The sequence below is a fragment of the Panthera uncia genome, chromosome D1 (assembly GCF_023721935.1).
Source record: "Panthera uncia isolate 11264 chromosome D1, Puncia_PCG_1.0, whole genome shotgun sequence".
In the NCBI taxonomy this organism is placed as follows: Eukaryota; Metazoa; Chordata; class Mammalia; order Carnivora; family Felidae; genus Panthera; species Panthera uncia.
In genome coordinates this window covers 91,179,204-91,194,444 of record NC_064808.1, presented here as the reverse complement: position 1 = coordinate 91,194,444, position 15,241 = coordinate 91,179,204, and the positions used below count along the sequence as shown (strand labels likewise).

At 51.9% G+C, this 15,241-nt stretch overlaps 1 protein-coding gene across 2 annotated transcripts in view; it reads left to right on the top strand.

Moving 5' to 3' along the window:
• Nucleotides 1-15,241, top strand: part of GRAMD1B (GRAM domain containing 1B) — a 170,664-nt gene that overhangs the window by 141,909 nt on the left and 13,514 nt on the right. For both annotated transcript variants that reach the window (XM_049611497.1, XM_049611506.1), the window contains 10 exons: nt 298-401; nt 1,160-1,255; nt 3,166-3,246; nt 6,515-6,630; nt 8,426-8,582; nt 9,758-9,947; nt 11,790-11,933; nt 12,887-13,005; nt 13,237-13,379; nt 14,788-14,891. In XM_049611497.1, coding sequence (XP_049467454.1) covers nt 298-401; nt 1,160-1,255; nt 3,166-3,246; nt 6,515-6,630; nt 8,426-8,582; nt 9,758-9,947; nt 11,790-11,933; nt 12,887-13,005; nt 13,237-13,379; nt 14,788-14,891 — 1,254 coding nt within the window. The remainder of the gene's footprint in view (nt 1-297; nt 402-1,159; nt 1,256-3,165; nt 3,247-6,514; nt 6,631-8,425; nt 8,583-9,757; nt 9,948-11,789; nt 11,934-12,886; nt 13,006-13,236; nt 13,380-14,787; nt 14,892-15,241) is intronic.

Here is a 15,241-nt window from a genome sequence, read left to right as displayed (position 1 = left end):
CCCCCCCCCCCCCCCCCCCCCCCCCCCGTGGCCTTTTCTACCTCCGACGTCTTTGCCCCGCCTCTGCCATCTCATCCATTCCTCTGCCTCCAGGCGGAAGCACGGTGATATTTCAAATCACGTGAGACACCAGGGACTCCCTTGGCCACGAGTTCAAGGGTCTCACCCACCTAGTGAGCCTAGCGAGTGGGAGGCAGTTGGGCTCCCCCAGTGCTGGTGCAGGGCGCGCATGCTTAACTCGTGGTTCGCTGAAGATGCGTCCCGTCTCTGAGCTCTCTGCCCCCCATCCTACCACAGATTACTCATGTGCACTCCAAAGAGACATTCTTCTTCAGGGCCGACTCTACCTCTCTGAAAATTGGATCTGCTTCTACAGCAACATCTTCCGCTGGGAAACTCTGGTAAAGACCTGGGGCTTGCCTCCGGGGATGTCCCCTTGGCTGTGACTGAACGAGCTGCCCCCCACCTGCCCCTTTTTGTTGACTTCGTGCTCCACCCACACCTTTGCACAATTCCTAAATGTACAGGCCGAGTCTTGAGGGATAGACCTCCTCTACCACGTCTTCCCCTCCCTCCCTCCCTCCCTCCCTCTTGGGTGTGGAAGAGAGTGTGGGAGCATCTGCTTTCGGCAAATGCAGTTAAGTATCCTGCAAGGCGTAGGATAGTTGAGTAAAAGGAACATTGGCCTCAGAACTGGCTTGTACGTTATCTGCGTTCTCCACCTAGTGAGCTGTGTGCTACTAGGCTGGTCCTTTGCTCTTTCTCTATTTCCTTATCTTAGGAGATCAAGTGGGAAGAGGTAAACTGGGTGACTTTTATGGTTGCATCCAGTGCCGGTGTTCTGTGTCTCTGTAAGTGGCAAGTAGCACGGGGCCTCTGCACGTTAATCGGACCGTGTAGACTTGAGAAAGAAGGCTCCCTGCACCAGGAGCTGAGGCACCCTTGGGCTCTAGGCGAGGCTCAGCCACCACGTCGCCCTGTGGCCTCCGTGAAGTAGGGGGCTACACCAGGTGATCTCCGAGGAGTCCCTTCTAGGTTTAGAAATACGTAAACTGACACGTGATCTCCCCTCTCTGAACTGGGGCCATGTGAATGCTCACTGCCGACTCAGTTAATGTCTCCTCTCGTTATCCACCCTCCCTTCCCTGTGGGGTGCCAGCTGACTGTCCGTTTGAAAGACATCTGCTCCATGACTAAAGAAAAAACAGCCCGTCTCATTCCCAATGCCATCCAAGTTTGCACTGACTCAGAAAAGGTAAGTGGAGTCTGACCTTGGACTTCCTGCTCCCCGCTGCCCCTGGCCCCAAGCCTCCCGCTTCTGTCCCTCGGTTGCATGAATATGGAAGCCAGTAGTGTGGCAGTGAGGGATGGTCAGGTGATGCAGATCGTGGGGGTCGCCTCCACTGGGTCAGGGTGTTTGGATTCTGAGCAGGGGTGAAGATGGAACGGCTGAACGTTGCCCTTGGAGCCGGAACACTTAAATTTGAGTCCCGTAACCGTAGGTGTGTGCCGTTGCCTCTCTCAGCCTCAGTTTTCCCGTGTATAAAGTGGAGCCAGCCATTCCTATAACACTCTTGAAGTGACATCACATATTTGGAAACACTAAATCGTAAAGCGTTGTACACATGTAAGATGTTATTATGTATCCGTGTAGAGCTCCTCAAAAGGGATGAGAGTCAGGGGCGCCTGGGTGGCTCAGTCGGTTGAGCGTCCGACTTCAGCTCAGGTCACGATCTCGCGGTCCGTGAGTTCGAGCCCCGCGTCGGGCTCTGTGCTGACCGCTCAGAGCCTGGAGCCCGCTTCGGATTCTGCATCTCCCTCTCTGTCTGCCCGTCCCCTGCTCATGCTGTGTCTCTCTCTGTCTCAAAAATAAATACAAACATTAAAAAAAAAAAAAGATTTAAAAAAATAAATAAAAGAGGGATGAGAGTCCGGTAGGAAATGGATTCAGCACATCAGGATGGGGAAAATGTGGTAGGTAACATTTAGGGCAGAGAAAACACTGTGATCTTTGATCTTTAACCAGAGCCTGAAGACTGATAGCTTCAGGGCTAGGGGTGGACCAGGCTTCTGCTGAACACAGGTCCACCATGCCCTTGGACTGAGGCAGTTCAGTGGCAGCAACCATGAGACTTTGGGGTCAGATGGCGTTTGGTTTGAATTCTGTTTTTCCTCATGAATCAGCTTTGTGATTACAGACGTCACCTGATCCCCACCAGCCTGTTTATTAGGTATTAGCAGTTATGTTTATTTTCCCAGGCTTTTGTGTGATTAAAATGAAGCAGCAGCATTTGGGAAGCGCCTGGATCGTGTTCAGTACCATCTGGTTTTCCATCATTTCCGTCCCGCGCGTTACACAGGGTCCCCACTAATGTGTAAGCACAAAGAGCAGGAGTCCCTCCCTCCCTGTCCTGATTGCTGTTGTATCCCAAATGTGTAAAATCGTACCCAGCACATACCACATTCAGTTATTTGTTGACTTAATATTGAAAGGGTGAGTGGGTTAGTGGGTTTGTCTTCTCAAGGGCCAGTTCACAGCTCACCACTTAATAACCCAGTTCTAGCCGGTAGGTGAAAGAAGCTTCTTTGGAGCTGGAAAGAAAAAGAAGCTTTTATGGAGGTGAAAACGTCCACCCAGAGAGAGAAGCACTTAGCATTTAGCATTTAACATGGGTGACTGAAGGACTTGGTGACAGTGAGGACTTAGGGGGTCCCAGGTACACAGACCCCGAGGATTCATCCCCATCGCGAGAGTACCCTGGTGTCATGGTCACCGATAACTGTAGCATTTGGGGATGAATTCAGCAGCTTCTTTGTTTATTTTTGTTTTGTTTTGTTTTATTTTAATTAATTAATTAAGTTTAATGTTTGTTTTTGAGAGAGACAGATAGAGTGTGAATGGGGGAGGGGCAGAGAGAGAGAGAGGGAGACACAGAATCTGAAACACCCTCCAGCTTTGAGCTGTCAGCACAGAGCCTGACGCGGGGCTTGAACTCAGCAACCATCAGATCGTGACCTGAGCTGAACGGTCGGACACTTAACCGACTAAGCCACCCAGGTGCCCCAGCAGCTTCTTTTTTTTTTAAAGGATGAAGCACCCTGTCTCCTCCATTCGTTATATCGTGAGTCTTACCAGATGTTTCTTGCTGTTTTCCCCAAATCTAGCACTTTTTCACTTCATTCGGAGCCCGGGATAGGACGTACATGATGATGTTCCGGCTCTGGCAGAATGCACTCCTCGAAAAGGTAAGTGCCGCCCAGCTCCTTCCTTCAGCCTCAGCATCCACATCCATCCGGAATGCTCCTTCCCCTGAGGTGGGGGCCCCACGGAGAGATTGCTCTTACTGGGACATTGGCTTGCTCCAAAGCCGCCCACGTGATTCGGGAAAGCCCCCCAGACTCGGGGTGAGTTCCGTCTTCTCCCACACGTGGTGCCGTGTGAGCAGCCTCGTCGCTGTCTGCACCGAGGCCTTCCTGGACCTCAGACACTTCAGTCCCACTGTTGTAAAATGTGCCAGCGTTTGTTTTAGTCAGGAATGGTGAGACACACAGAGGTGGAGGTGACTGTTAGGAAAGGATCAGTTTTCAGGCTTACGGGGGCCTAGAGGCAGAGGTGCATCCCACCGTGCAGAAACACACGGGGAAGTGCCAGCCGGCGTCAGCCAGGAGGCAGAAAGAGCGAGGGGGAAAGCATGCCAGAGCTTCTGTTGTGATTTTTTTTTTTTGCAGGAAGCAATAGGTGAGGCAGGGTAAGCAGGCGGACAGGTTGAGGATCAGCTACTTTGAATAATTCCATCTGGCTTCAGGGCACAGAGACTGTCTCTGGGTGCCTGGTACCTGTCCCTGGGGTACGTAAAGCTGCATACTAGGGACCTGGACTGTAAGAGCTGGAAAAGAAGGTAGTATCCACCTCGGATTGGTCAGTTGCGTGTGAAAGATGCACTTCAGGCACGTGGTTTTCTATCTGCGGGAATTACCTAACCCCAGGAGGGGCAGTCCCTCCCCAGTGAGCAAGGCCTCAGATCCCGGAGCATCAAAAATACAGAAAATAGGGGGCGCCTGGGTGGCTCCGTCGGTTAAGCGGCCGACTTCGGCTCAGGTCATGATCTCGCGGTCCGTGAGTTCGAGCCCCGCGTCGGGCTCTGTGCTGACAGCTCAGAGCCTGGAGCCTGTTTCGGATTCTGTGTCTCCCTCTCTCTGACCCTCCCCCGTTCATGCTTTGTCTCTCTCTGTCTCAAAAATAAATAAACGTTAAAAAAAAAAAATACAGAAAATAGGGAAATAGAGTTAATACAGCCACAAGTTTGACTGCTTGAGTGTCTGAAGGACACTGAGGGGACACAGATAAATGTGATATCATGGCCACATTCCTTAGAAAACTCACACTCAGATGTCAGGGCGGAGGGTGTGTTGATAAATAGCCCCCAAGCCAGGGAAAGAGACATAGGAAGAAGTTACATGGTTATAATTAGTTATTATATATATGACATGTATGTATCTACCCTGATTCTATCCTGAACAATCTGAAATAAACTGGGTAGATTTATTATTTAGAATTTCATGGGGCGCTTGGGTGGCTCAGTCGGTTAAGTGTCTGACTTCAACTCAGGTCACGATCTCGCAGTCCGTGAGTTCGAGCCCCGCGTCGGGTTCTGGGCTGACGGCTCAGAGCCTGGAGCCTGCTTCAGATTCTGTGTCTCCCTCTCTCTCTTCCCCTCCCCCGTTCATGCTCTGTCTCTCTCTGTCTCAAAAGTAAAATAAACGTTAAAAAAAAAAAATTTTAGAATTTCTTCTAACCTGAAGATGTACAGCCCTGGCATAAATCCAGGTAACTTATTTGAGCTGAGATGTTCTGCCTTAAGTAGCTATCAACAGTAGTAACATGATAATGTGTTTTAACGTCCACTGGCCTGTTTGGATCTTCAGTTCACAACCACTGTCATTGCTGGATAAGACAGAGGGACGTCCATACGGTTCACAGGAACTCTCACAAAATAGACGTGTGCCGATTGTCCTTGACCTGGTTGTGGTCAATCAAGCCAAGCCAAATGGAATGGTCAGGGAAGGGTGAATGGAGAAGGGGAGAACATAGAATGGCAAAGGCGTCCCAGGTGGGATGAATGCTATACATAAGGGCCAAAGATAGGAGGCAGGAGGTCCAGATAAAGGAAAAGGAGATGTTTCCCTCTGGCTCTGTGAGGGCCAGCACCCGCCAGCTCAGGGAGAGCCCTGACTATGCTATTCTAGGCATTTCTCCTTAGGTGGAAACCCAGAACCCTGGCTCATGGCAATCTGCCAGCACCTGCTGCTTTTTTTTTCCCTTAATTTTTAATTTTATTTGGAGGGGGAGTGGCAGAGAAAGGGGGAGAGAGAATTTCAAGCGGGCTCTGTGCTGATAGCACGGAGCCTGATGTGGGACTCGATCCCATGCCCCTGGGATCATGACCTGAGCCAAAATCAAGAGTCAGACGCTCAACCGACAGAACCACCCAGGCGCCCCAGCACCTGCTTCTTAAACCATAACCTTGAAAGGATGGACTCGGAGAATTCATCAGATTCTTCCCATCTATTGATGGGAAACATTCTTTACGTTTCACTTAAAGATCTATCTTTGCATTTTGACTGCTTCTCTTTTTCTTAATTCTCTTGCTCTCTTTTTCACATACTTCCCTTACCACCTGCTCCCCCTCCTTCCAGTTTAAGACTCATTCATGGTCCCTCCAGTCTTAGTTCTTCCACATTCTGTTGCCTCTTTCTCAAAAATCTGAACCCCGTGCGAGCTCACTTTTCTGAGGACAGTACTTTTGAGGACCTGTAGACACCCAGTGAAATAAGAAACTAGAACTAATACATAGAACTGTAGGCAAACTGATTCTGCGTGACAATAAAGAAGGAAGTGTTCAGGTAGCCAAGAAAGGGTTGGATGTGATGACCTTTGAGGTCCCTTGAACTATGAGAATATAGGTTTCTTTCCAACCACAAGAACTGTCCAACTATGGAATGGGCCTCTGAGGTCACACCTCATTCTTGAACATGAGGCAGTAGGGCCTACGTGGCCAGCATTAGTATAAGGAGATTTCTGAGGTGTTGGGGAGACTGGCTCAAGGGACCGAGTCCGAATCAGACGCTCTGTGATCACCTTGGCCCCAGAGTAACACTGGCTTATGACGTCTAATGCTCGACCTCATCCATAGGAGCAAAAGATGGATAGTTACCGTTCTTAAGGGGCCAGTTGATTGCATTATGCAAACCTGAGTTGTGGGGACAGGTCAAGTTCCTGGCTCTACTGAAAGCCATATTTTTGGCAGAAGATAGGTATCTGACGATGGGCTTGGAAAAGGGAAGAAGAGGTGGAGGAAGCTGTCACAGAGGCGTTACTCTCCTCTTTGTCCAGCAAAGGAGCATGGAGGCCAGCTTCTCCTTCCCTCAAGGGAGTCCAGCTCAACTCAGTGCCTCCATGTAGAGTGGGGTCCTGAGGAAGGAAGGGTCACAGTCACTCTGTTGTCTCCTGCAGCCCCTCTGTCCCAAGGAGCTCTGGCACTTTGTTCACCAGTGCTATGGGAATGAATTGGGCCTTACCAGTGATGACGAGGACTACGTGCCCCCCGATGACGACTTCAACACTATGGGGTGAGAAGGCAGAGGGCAGCTTCTCCAAGAGGGACTGGGATGGTGGGGACAGCCTTCCCGGGGAGTGATGTCTAAGTGAGGCCCTGAAGGAAGTGAGGGGGTCAACCATGAGCTTACCTGTAGGAGACTTTCCCAGGCAGAGAGAAAAGCAAGCGGGTGGGTGGAACGGACAAAGCACAAGCGGGAAGAGGTGAGGCCAGGGGCCAGATTCTGAAGGCCTTTTGGCCAACATGATGATTGGCTCTCACTCAGAGTGGGACAGGAAGCCCTGGGAAGGCTTTGAGTAGGTAATTGATAACTGACTTAACATTTTAATAGGATCACTCTGGCTCCTGGGTTGAAAATAGATCAGGGAGGAGCAAGAGCAGACAGGCTAAGAGGCTTGAATAATTTAGATCATTTAGATGAGAGGTGAAGGTGGTTTGGACCAGGAGGGTAGCAGTAAAAATGGCAGCAAGTGGTTAGTTTCTGAATATATTTTTGAAAGTAGAACCAGATACATTTTGAAGGATTTGCTGATAGATTGGAAAGGAACCAAAAATGGCTTTAAGGTTTTCTTGGATTTACCAACTGGAAGACTAGAGAAGTTCCAAACCGAGATGGGCAATACTATAAACCAGATTTGGGGGAGAAGATCAGGCAGGTTGGGTCTCAGAGGACTGTTAGCCAGGTGGAGATGTCACATAGACATTTGTGTTTGTGAGTGTGGAGTTCACGAGGGAAGTCTGGGCGAGGGACATAAATTAGGGAATTATGAGTAGATAGCCGTGAGATTGGCTGAAGCCACCAAGTGGCTGAATGAACATAAGAAAAGAAGTTCAGGGACTCAGCTTGGGGACACTCAACAAGAAGGAGAAGCAACAAAAGAAATCCTGGAAGAACAGCCAACCAGGCAGGAGGAAGACTGGGAGACCTGGCATCCTAGAGGCCAAGGGAAGGAGGCTCTAGGGAGAAGGAAGCATCGTTGTATCTCATGCTGTCGATGGATTGAGAAAGATGGGAATGTGGGTAGGTGGGGGCCCAGTGGTGGTGTGTGAGGCACAGAGCAGTAGAAGGCCAGGAAAGAGCACCGAATGTGTCGTAGGTAGACCCGGGCTCAGGTAGGATTTCCGACATTTAGTGGTAGTTATCACTTAATCTCTGTGAACATCTGTCTATTTGGGAGGCACATAATAGATTACTCAAGAGTTGTCATGCATCCAGATGGGGCGATAGGTAAAGTTTAAGATGTTGGTGACGGTGATGATTGCTCCCTTAGGAAAGGCTACAGTGACATCCCTGAAGTGTCCCTACAAGGACACCCGCCTCTACCTCAAGGAGGGTTTCCCTTCAGGCGTCCAAGGCAAAGAAGTTCACTAGTTAGGATACAGAATCTGGGCATTATCAACAAAAGGCCCTCGTGTCCGGGGTCTCATCCTCATCACTGTGTGGGAAATAAAATGTGTGTTCAGAGACCGGTTATTTCATTCAAAGGGTCAGGTTGGGATGGGATGGGATGGGATGCCAGCGGGCAAAAGATAGTTTAAGACACATAATAGTTGTATTTAGGCATGGTTAAATCTAAGAAAAGGTGACTTTGGAGCCAGACATTGCACATGGGGCTGGGGGTGCAGGGTGGAGAGAAGGCGTCAGGAGAACAGTGTAGCAGGGGGGTGGTGTTTTGAGGAAGATCATTCACAAAGCAAAGAAGCAAGAAAGCCGATAGTTTGGGATGGGGTGGACAGATCTGGGGCTCTTAGAATAGTCTATAGTCTTGGCAACAAGGTTAACAGGAATGTATGGTGTCCTCTCTCAGCTATTGTGAGGAGATCCCCGTGGAAGAGAATGAAGTGAATGACAGCTCATCGAAAAGCAGCATTGAGACCAAGCCAGATGCCAGTCCTCAGCTACCCAAGAAATCCATCACCAACAGCACGCTGACATCCACAGGGAGCAGCGAAGCCCCCGTGTCGGTATGGGCAGTAAGACCTTTCTTCCTCCCCCAATCCAGTGGCCGGTGTTTCCCAGCCGAGCTAACTTCACAGGACCCCAGCCCGGGGAGTGGGCAGAAGGGAGGTTGGTTACCCTGTGGTCAGTTTGTTCACGGAGGCATCCTAGAGCCGGTGGGCTCTCTGTTCTAACAGCATAGTCCCAGGATCCAGAGCCGGGTTCTCGGTGCCTTGAATATAAGATTTTGTTTGCTTTCTGAGTGGATGAAAACCATTCCAAGTTCACTGACGTGGGCTTCACTCCCGGTGGAGTGTTCCAGATCAGCCCCTCTGTGGAGAATTATCCCAGGGTTTTATGTGTGTGTGTGTGTGTGTGTGTGTGTGTGTGTGTGTGTGTGTGTTTACTGCCTTGATCTGAGGTCAAAATCATGGATGAATCTGGGACTGTATACCTCTTCCCTGTTCATTCAAGAATTAGGTTTTGAGTTCCTAGTGTGTATACACTCCCGATTTATTTTCCCGCTGTAGCTAGACTTTGTGAAAGAGAGAAAAATGTGTTCAGAAGAAAGACCTTTATTCTCTGAGACTTGGTTACAGAGGGGATGGAAACCTGATGAAGGAAGCGTCAGGTGGCTGGCAGGTAGAAGAATGGGTGGGTTTTTTGGAAAGGATTCCCCGAGAGGGGGGCCTCCTATTCCACTGGCGTAAGGGTCAGGCAGACCGCCTGGCCTTGGAGTGAAAACGTTATTCGTTTGGTGCCGAATCTCCATTTTCTGTCTCTGGGGTTATCTCAAAAACGGAAAGACCTGTATCTCTTCCCTTCCAAGGCTAAGGGAAGAATTATTTTAAAACCACCGATGAAGCTTTTGAGCTTCTGAGCAGACGGGTCATAGCCAGAGGCAGGCTGACGTGTTGTCGCCTGGCTCCAGGGACAGAGCTGTGCCTGAAGGCACTAACTCTGCTCACTGCTGGGGCTTGGTGTGTTCTTCCATGGTGAGCGAGACAAGGGCAGAACCTTCTTCTGTGTTCTCCCATCTTCCACGGTGGAGCTGGGGAAAACCCCTAGAGTGTGACTCCAGCCCAGCTCCTGAGCAGCTGTGTTGTGAACGTGAGCGCTCCCCAGGCTGGGGAAATCTCCCTTTGGAGACCCCCCCCCAGCAGGTTGCCCCTGTCGGGTGACGGCTTCGTCCCCACTCTAGTTTGATGGCTTGCCCCTGGAGGAGGAGGTGCTGGATGGCGATGGGTCCCTGGAGAAGGAGCTTGCCATTGACAACATCATCGGGGAGAAGATGGAGATCATCGCACCCGTGACCTCCCCTTCGCTGGACTTCAATGACAACGAGGACATCCCCACAGAGCTCAGTGACTCTTCCGACACCCATGATGAAGGTGGGCATTGGAAAATGGGTGTGCAGCGTGGCCCTTCCTCTCTCCATTTTGAAGGCTAATGGGATGTTGTGTAGGAAGGCTGGAGTCCGTGTCTGGGCTTCCAGTGGAAGGGCGGGTGGGTAACAGAGCCTTTTTTTTTTTTTTTTTTTTTTTTTAATTTCATTTGTTTTTAACATACATTTTTCAGGGTAGTCATTGCAGGATCCATGTTATGCCATATTTGTCTTTCTTCACTCGATGGATAATGCTTTGTCCTGCCATCCCGTCTCGTCACTGAGTGTACCCCCCGTTGCCTTGTTCGTTGCCCACAGAGATGCGATGCAGGGCAGTGTGTATGCCACAGGAAAGTGCCAGTCAGCTGCTTCCTGGAAATAATCAGATTTTTTTTTTTTAATGTTTGTTTATTTTTGAGCGAGACAGAACACGAGCGGGGGAGGGCAGAGAGAAAGGGAGACACAGAATCCGAAGCAGGCTCCAGGCTCCGAGCTGTCGGCATAGACCCCGATGCGGTACTCGAACTCGAACTCACAAACCACGAGACCGTGACCTGAGCTGAAGTCGGACGCTTAACCGACTGAGCCACCCAGGTGCCCCTGGAAATAATCAGATTTTATTAGAACCTTGCTTTAGTGACTCCAGCATTGGGCTTTCAGACCAGGCTACAAGGAAAGGTATTGCTGGGTCACTCGGACTCCAGAGTCTGCCTTTCTCTCCAGTACTTCTAGGTAGTATTTCGTACCTCATTCCTGCACAGGGTTAGCTTCTAGGACCTAGCTTGGGAATGTTTTGCTTCTGACATTCCAGGGCTAGAAGCCAAATTGTCAGTCTTCATGAAATTGGCTGATCCACTGAACTGGTGGTAGGCTTGACTAGTAAGTGCATGTGGACGGTGCTCATTTGAACATCTGTGGACAGTCCCTCCTGTGGTCACCTCGAGTGTCTTTCTCCCCCCTGCCTGGTTTCCCTACTCCATCTAGGATGCAGGGCCAGTGCAAATGACTGCACGGGTTGGGTACCGCATAGCAGCAAGGTCGCCAGTCACGTAAACTCAGACATGACCGCTCCCATAGTGCTTGTCTTGTGCAGTCATGGGCCCTGTGTGATGCTTCTGAGCCACAGGGGTGCCAGCAATGGCGGCATCGTGCCTGAGATCACATACCAGCCTCCGTAGGTGCGGCAGTTAGGGACCGTGGGGTGCCGAGGGCTTGGGAGGAGCTCTGGGGCTTTAGCAGCACGCCTGTACCCTCAGGAACATTCTCCCGGAGCAAATAGAGACCGGAGAAAGGTGGAGGGTGTGGAAATCCTGGGCGAAACATCGCAGTGCCTTATGGAAGGGGAGCAGGGCTTGTATGGTTAAGGGATCACGGCCCTGCAGACCAGCCCAGCCTTAGAAGCTTTTATATAAACAGGTTATTCCAGATGATTCCATGTCCCTTTAACGCACTTGTGCCATGATTGCAATGCCTTTTGTCGTCTGTCGTGGTTAACTTACAGGCTCTGGATAACTGATAACTTTGAGGTTACCAGTTCAGCTCAGGAAGTGAGATCTGAGTGTTAGTCTAAGATCACCTTGATTAGGAAGGAAGCCTTGAAAACAGAAGAGCCGATAGCACATTTCCATACTCTTTGTCAAGCGAGGCTGAATAGAATGCCAGTTAGAGTAAGTTTGTGCACGCGGGCGAAGGAGGAGACAGGGCAGAGGTGAGGTCATTAACCACTACCCACCCCGGCCGCCCTTGACCCTTGGTAAGGCCACATAAGCCACAGACACGTAACTGCTCTGGGGGCGTCCCTGGGGCCGTCCGCCCCTCTGCCTTCACTCTCCGTGGCTCTTCGGTGCAGGGGAGGTCCAGGCCTTCTACGAGGACCTGAGTGGCCGGCAGTACGTGAATGAAGTCTTCAACTTCAGTGTGGACAAGCTCTATGACCTGCTGTTCACCGACTCGCCCTTCCAGCGGGACTTCATGGAGCAACGGCGGTTCTCCGGTCAGTCCTTCCGGGGCCGGTGCCTCCCGTCCCTTCCCTCTTGGCCACACTTCTTCCTTTTCTCCCCAAGCTCCCTCCTGTTCCAGGCCACCCAATGGCCCGGGGCACCCCCTTTCTGGCTCCCCCAGGGCCCTGCTGGTTGCTACCCCCCCCCCCCCAACACTCAGTGCCAAGCCCTGGAGGCTCACCAGCGGGCAAGACCTCCCGGAGTCCACCGTCTGACAAAGAGTAGCCGCGACCCTTTCTCATTGGGCACCCGTGGTGTGCCAGGCACATGACGTTATCTCGTGTGACCCTCGGATCTGCCACGTGTGCGAGCACTGCGATCCCCAGGGTACCGAGGAGGAAACCAGAATTCAGACCGTTCTTGCTTGCCCGGGGCCACGCAGCCAAGTAGAGCCCGAGCCAGGATTCAAACCTAGGACTCTCTGCGTTCCTGCTTTGTACCTGCGTGCTCCTGTCTCCTCCCCTTGCCCCTGTTCTGCTCCCCAGCAGGCGTGTGGCTCTGGCCCAGCAGAGCTACTAGGCATCTGAGTCTGTGAAAGACCATCTAGAGCGTAGCCCTCTGCCAGGAGCAGAGGGCATGCTGCGGGCACGGGGAGGACACGCCTTAGAGGAGAGGGCTTGTTCCCAAGGATCCCAGGCCCTCGTCACAGTGGCTCCAGTGTTGCTGGCACCCCCGCAGGTGGCCCCGAGACTGCCTGTCCCAGCCCCAGGAACAATCAGCATTCCGGAGCCCTATGCAGAATTTCGGCAATGCTACAATGAGCCTCTTTCTGCTTCGACTCCCCCTCCTCCCCTCCTCCTCTCCGGGGCCTCAGGCTCCCACTGGCTTCCTTTTGGGGGTCAGTCGGCAGTCAGTACAGTCAAGAGTTCACTTGGAGGGGAAATTTGGATATGGTGAGGGCATGCCTCTTTCCCTCCCTCATCCCAGGGCTCTTCTCCACCCTCAGATATCATCTTCCATCCATGGAAGAAGGAAGAGAATGGCAACCAGAGCCGAGTGATTCTCTATACCATCACCCTCACCAACCCTCTGGCTCCTAAAACTGCCACTGTCAGGGAGACACAGGTGAGTTGAGGGCAGGGGCACCGAAGAGCGGCAGGACGAAGGATCAGGGCTAGTACGCCAGGAAGAAGTTTCCGGGTTGCAAGCATCGTCTAGCCCTGAGGTGGGAACACCTAACGTCCTCCCATTCCCAGTGTCTCTGGGTCCTCCGCCTAGAAGTGTGTGGTAGGCAGGGGAGATGCTTCCCTTCCTTGCCTCTCTTTAGCGATGTCCGGTGGACCCTTCTCCCCACAGACCATGTACAAGGCGAGCCAGGAGAGTGAATGTTACGTGATAGACGCCGAGGTCCTCACGCACGACGTGCCCTACCACGACTACTTCTACACCATCAATCGCTACACCCTCACCCGCGTGGCTCGGAACAAGAGTCGACTCAGGTGTGGCGTCTGGAGGGCCTGAGCGGGTTCACAGGAAGTCCCTGGTGTGCACGGATGTCCTCGCTCATGCAGTGGCAATCAAACGGGTGTTTGGTGAAAGGCTACAGGGAGCCCTCTTGGGAATCGGGACGTTCTGCACACCCACATCTCAAAGGGGCCTGCACCTTTCTCATCCTCCGCTTTAAAAAACAGTTTTTGGGGGGGTGTCTGTGCTGCTGTCTGCGTTTATCTAAACCTCCCTCCTTCCTTCCTTTATCCCCCCCCCCCCCGCCGCCCCCTCGTACCTCCTGTCCCCTCCATCCTTCGCCCCCACACAGTGTCTAGGCTTCTCCCATCCAGCTTCTTTGGAGAGTTTCCTGACTAGACGTTCTTTCTATTCAGTTCACACAGAGGCAGCTTGTTGACCTCAGATAAACCTCTGTAGAAAGGCGCCCACCTGTAACCCCCTGAACACTTCTCGGGGGACAGGGTGAGGTGGCTCGCAAGCGTAGGCATGCTGACGTCAGGCCAGGGCGTCCCTGAGGACGGTTGGGGAGAGAGCAGGGCAGGCAGCCGTAAAAATAGGAGCATAGGGGTGCCCAGGTGGCTCAGTCAGTTAAGTGTCCAACTCTTGATTTCAGCTCAGGTCATGATTTCACAGTTTGTGGGATCAAGCCCTGCCGTGTCGGGCTCTGTGCTGACAGCCTGGAGCCTGCTTGAGATTCTCTCTCTCCCTCTCTCTCTCTGCCCCTCCCGTGTGTGTGCGCTCTCTCTCTCTCTCAAGATAAATAAACATTAAAAAGACGGGAGCCCTGTTTCAGAGCCACTGTGTAGGAGTGGAAGGGGATAGTATGCAAGCAGAGAGACCCATGACTGGGAGAGAGAATATTTGGAAAAAAGCAAGAGCTGGCAAGGTCAAGGTGGGGAGGCAAGAGCCAGGGCTGGTAGCAGATCATGCTCTGAAAGGTGGGAATGATGGAACCCTAGAGCCTGATTTGGACTTGAAAGTGTCTGCAGAAGGCAAAAAGGACCCCCATGGCTGGCCGGCTGGCTGGCACCATCTGGAGGAGAGCGTGGTGTCACAATAGAGCCATGGGCTTGGAGTCGAGAGCCCTGTTGTTAGCCTTTGGTCCGCTAGACTAGTCTAGAACTCCCGTTGTCTCACCTGCAAAGTGAGGATAAAGCCACCAGTTCCACTGATCTCCAAAGGCGGCCAGGGAGACCAGATGGCGTGGTGGGTGTGGTGTGAAGGGACTTTTCACCTCGTAAAGTGCGGCACAAATGCGAAGCCGCTTTGGACTTAAACCTGAAATCGCTTCTCGGCCTTTTGGCTAAGATCAAGTGTGGACTTAAACCTGAATTTCTTTTTGTGCGGCAGGGGAGGGTCTGCCCAGGAAATGGCTGATCGCGTTTCTGGCTTTTCCCTCAGGGTCTCCACAGAGCTGCGCTATCGAAAACAGCCCTGGGGGTTAGTGAAGACCTTCATCGAGAAGAACTTCTGGAGTGGGCTGGAGGACTACTTCCGCCACCTGGGTGAGCATGCGCTGTAGCCATCGGTGCTGCTTGAACTGCATCCGGCCGCCACCATCCAGGGGACCAGGAGACATGGAGAGTGGAGGGGGGGCAGACCGAGATGGGGAAGGAGTATCATGGGGTCCCTAAGTCCGCCCCAGAAATGGATACAGAATTGGGCATGTATGGGAACGTGTGCATTTTCCAAGAGGTTCTGCCTGTAACTTTTACGGGATCTGTGACTTTCCCATCTGATCACACCGGTGGTAATTCAGTTATGGAGAGGAAATAAAAGCCTGTGAATGCTTCCATTAGGAAATGGGGTATGCCCCAAGCTGTGCGCATGAGGGTGCAGATCCTGGGGACCTAGA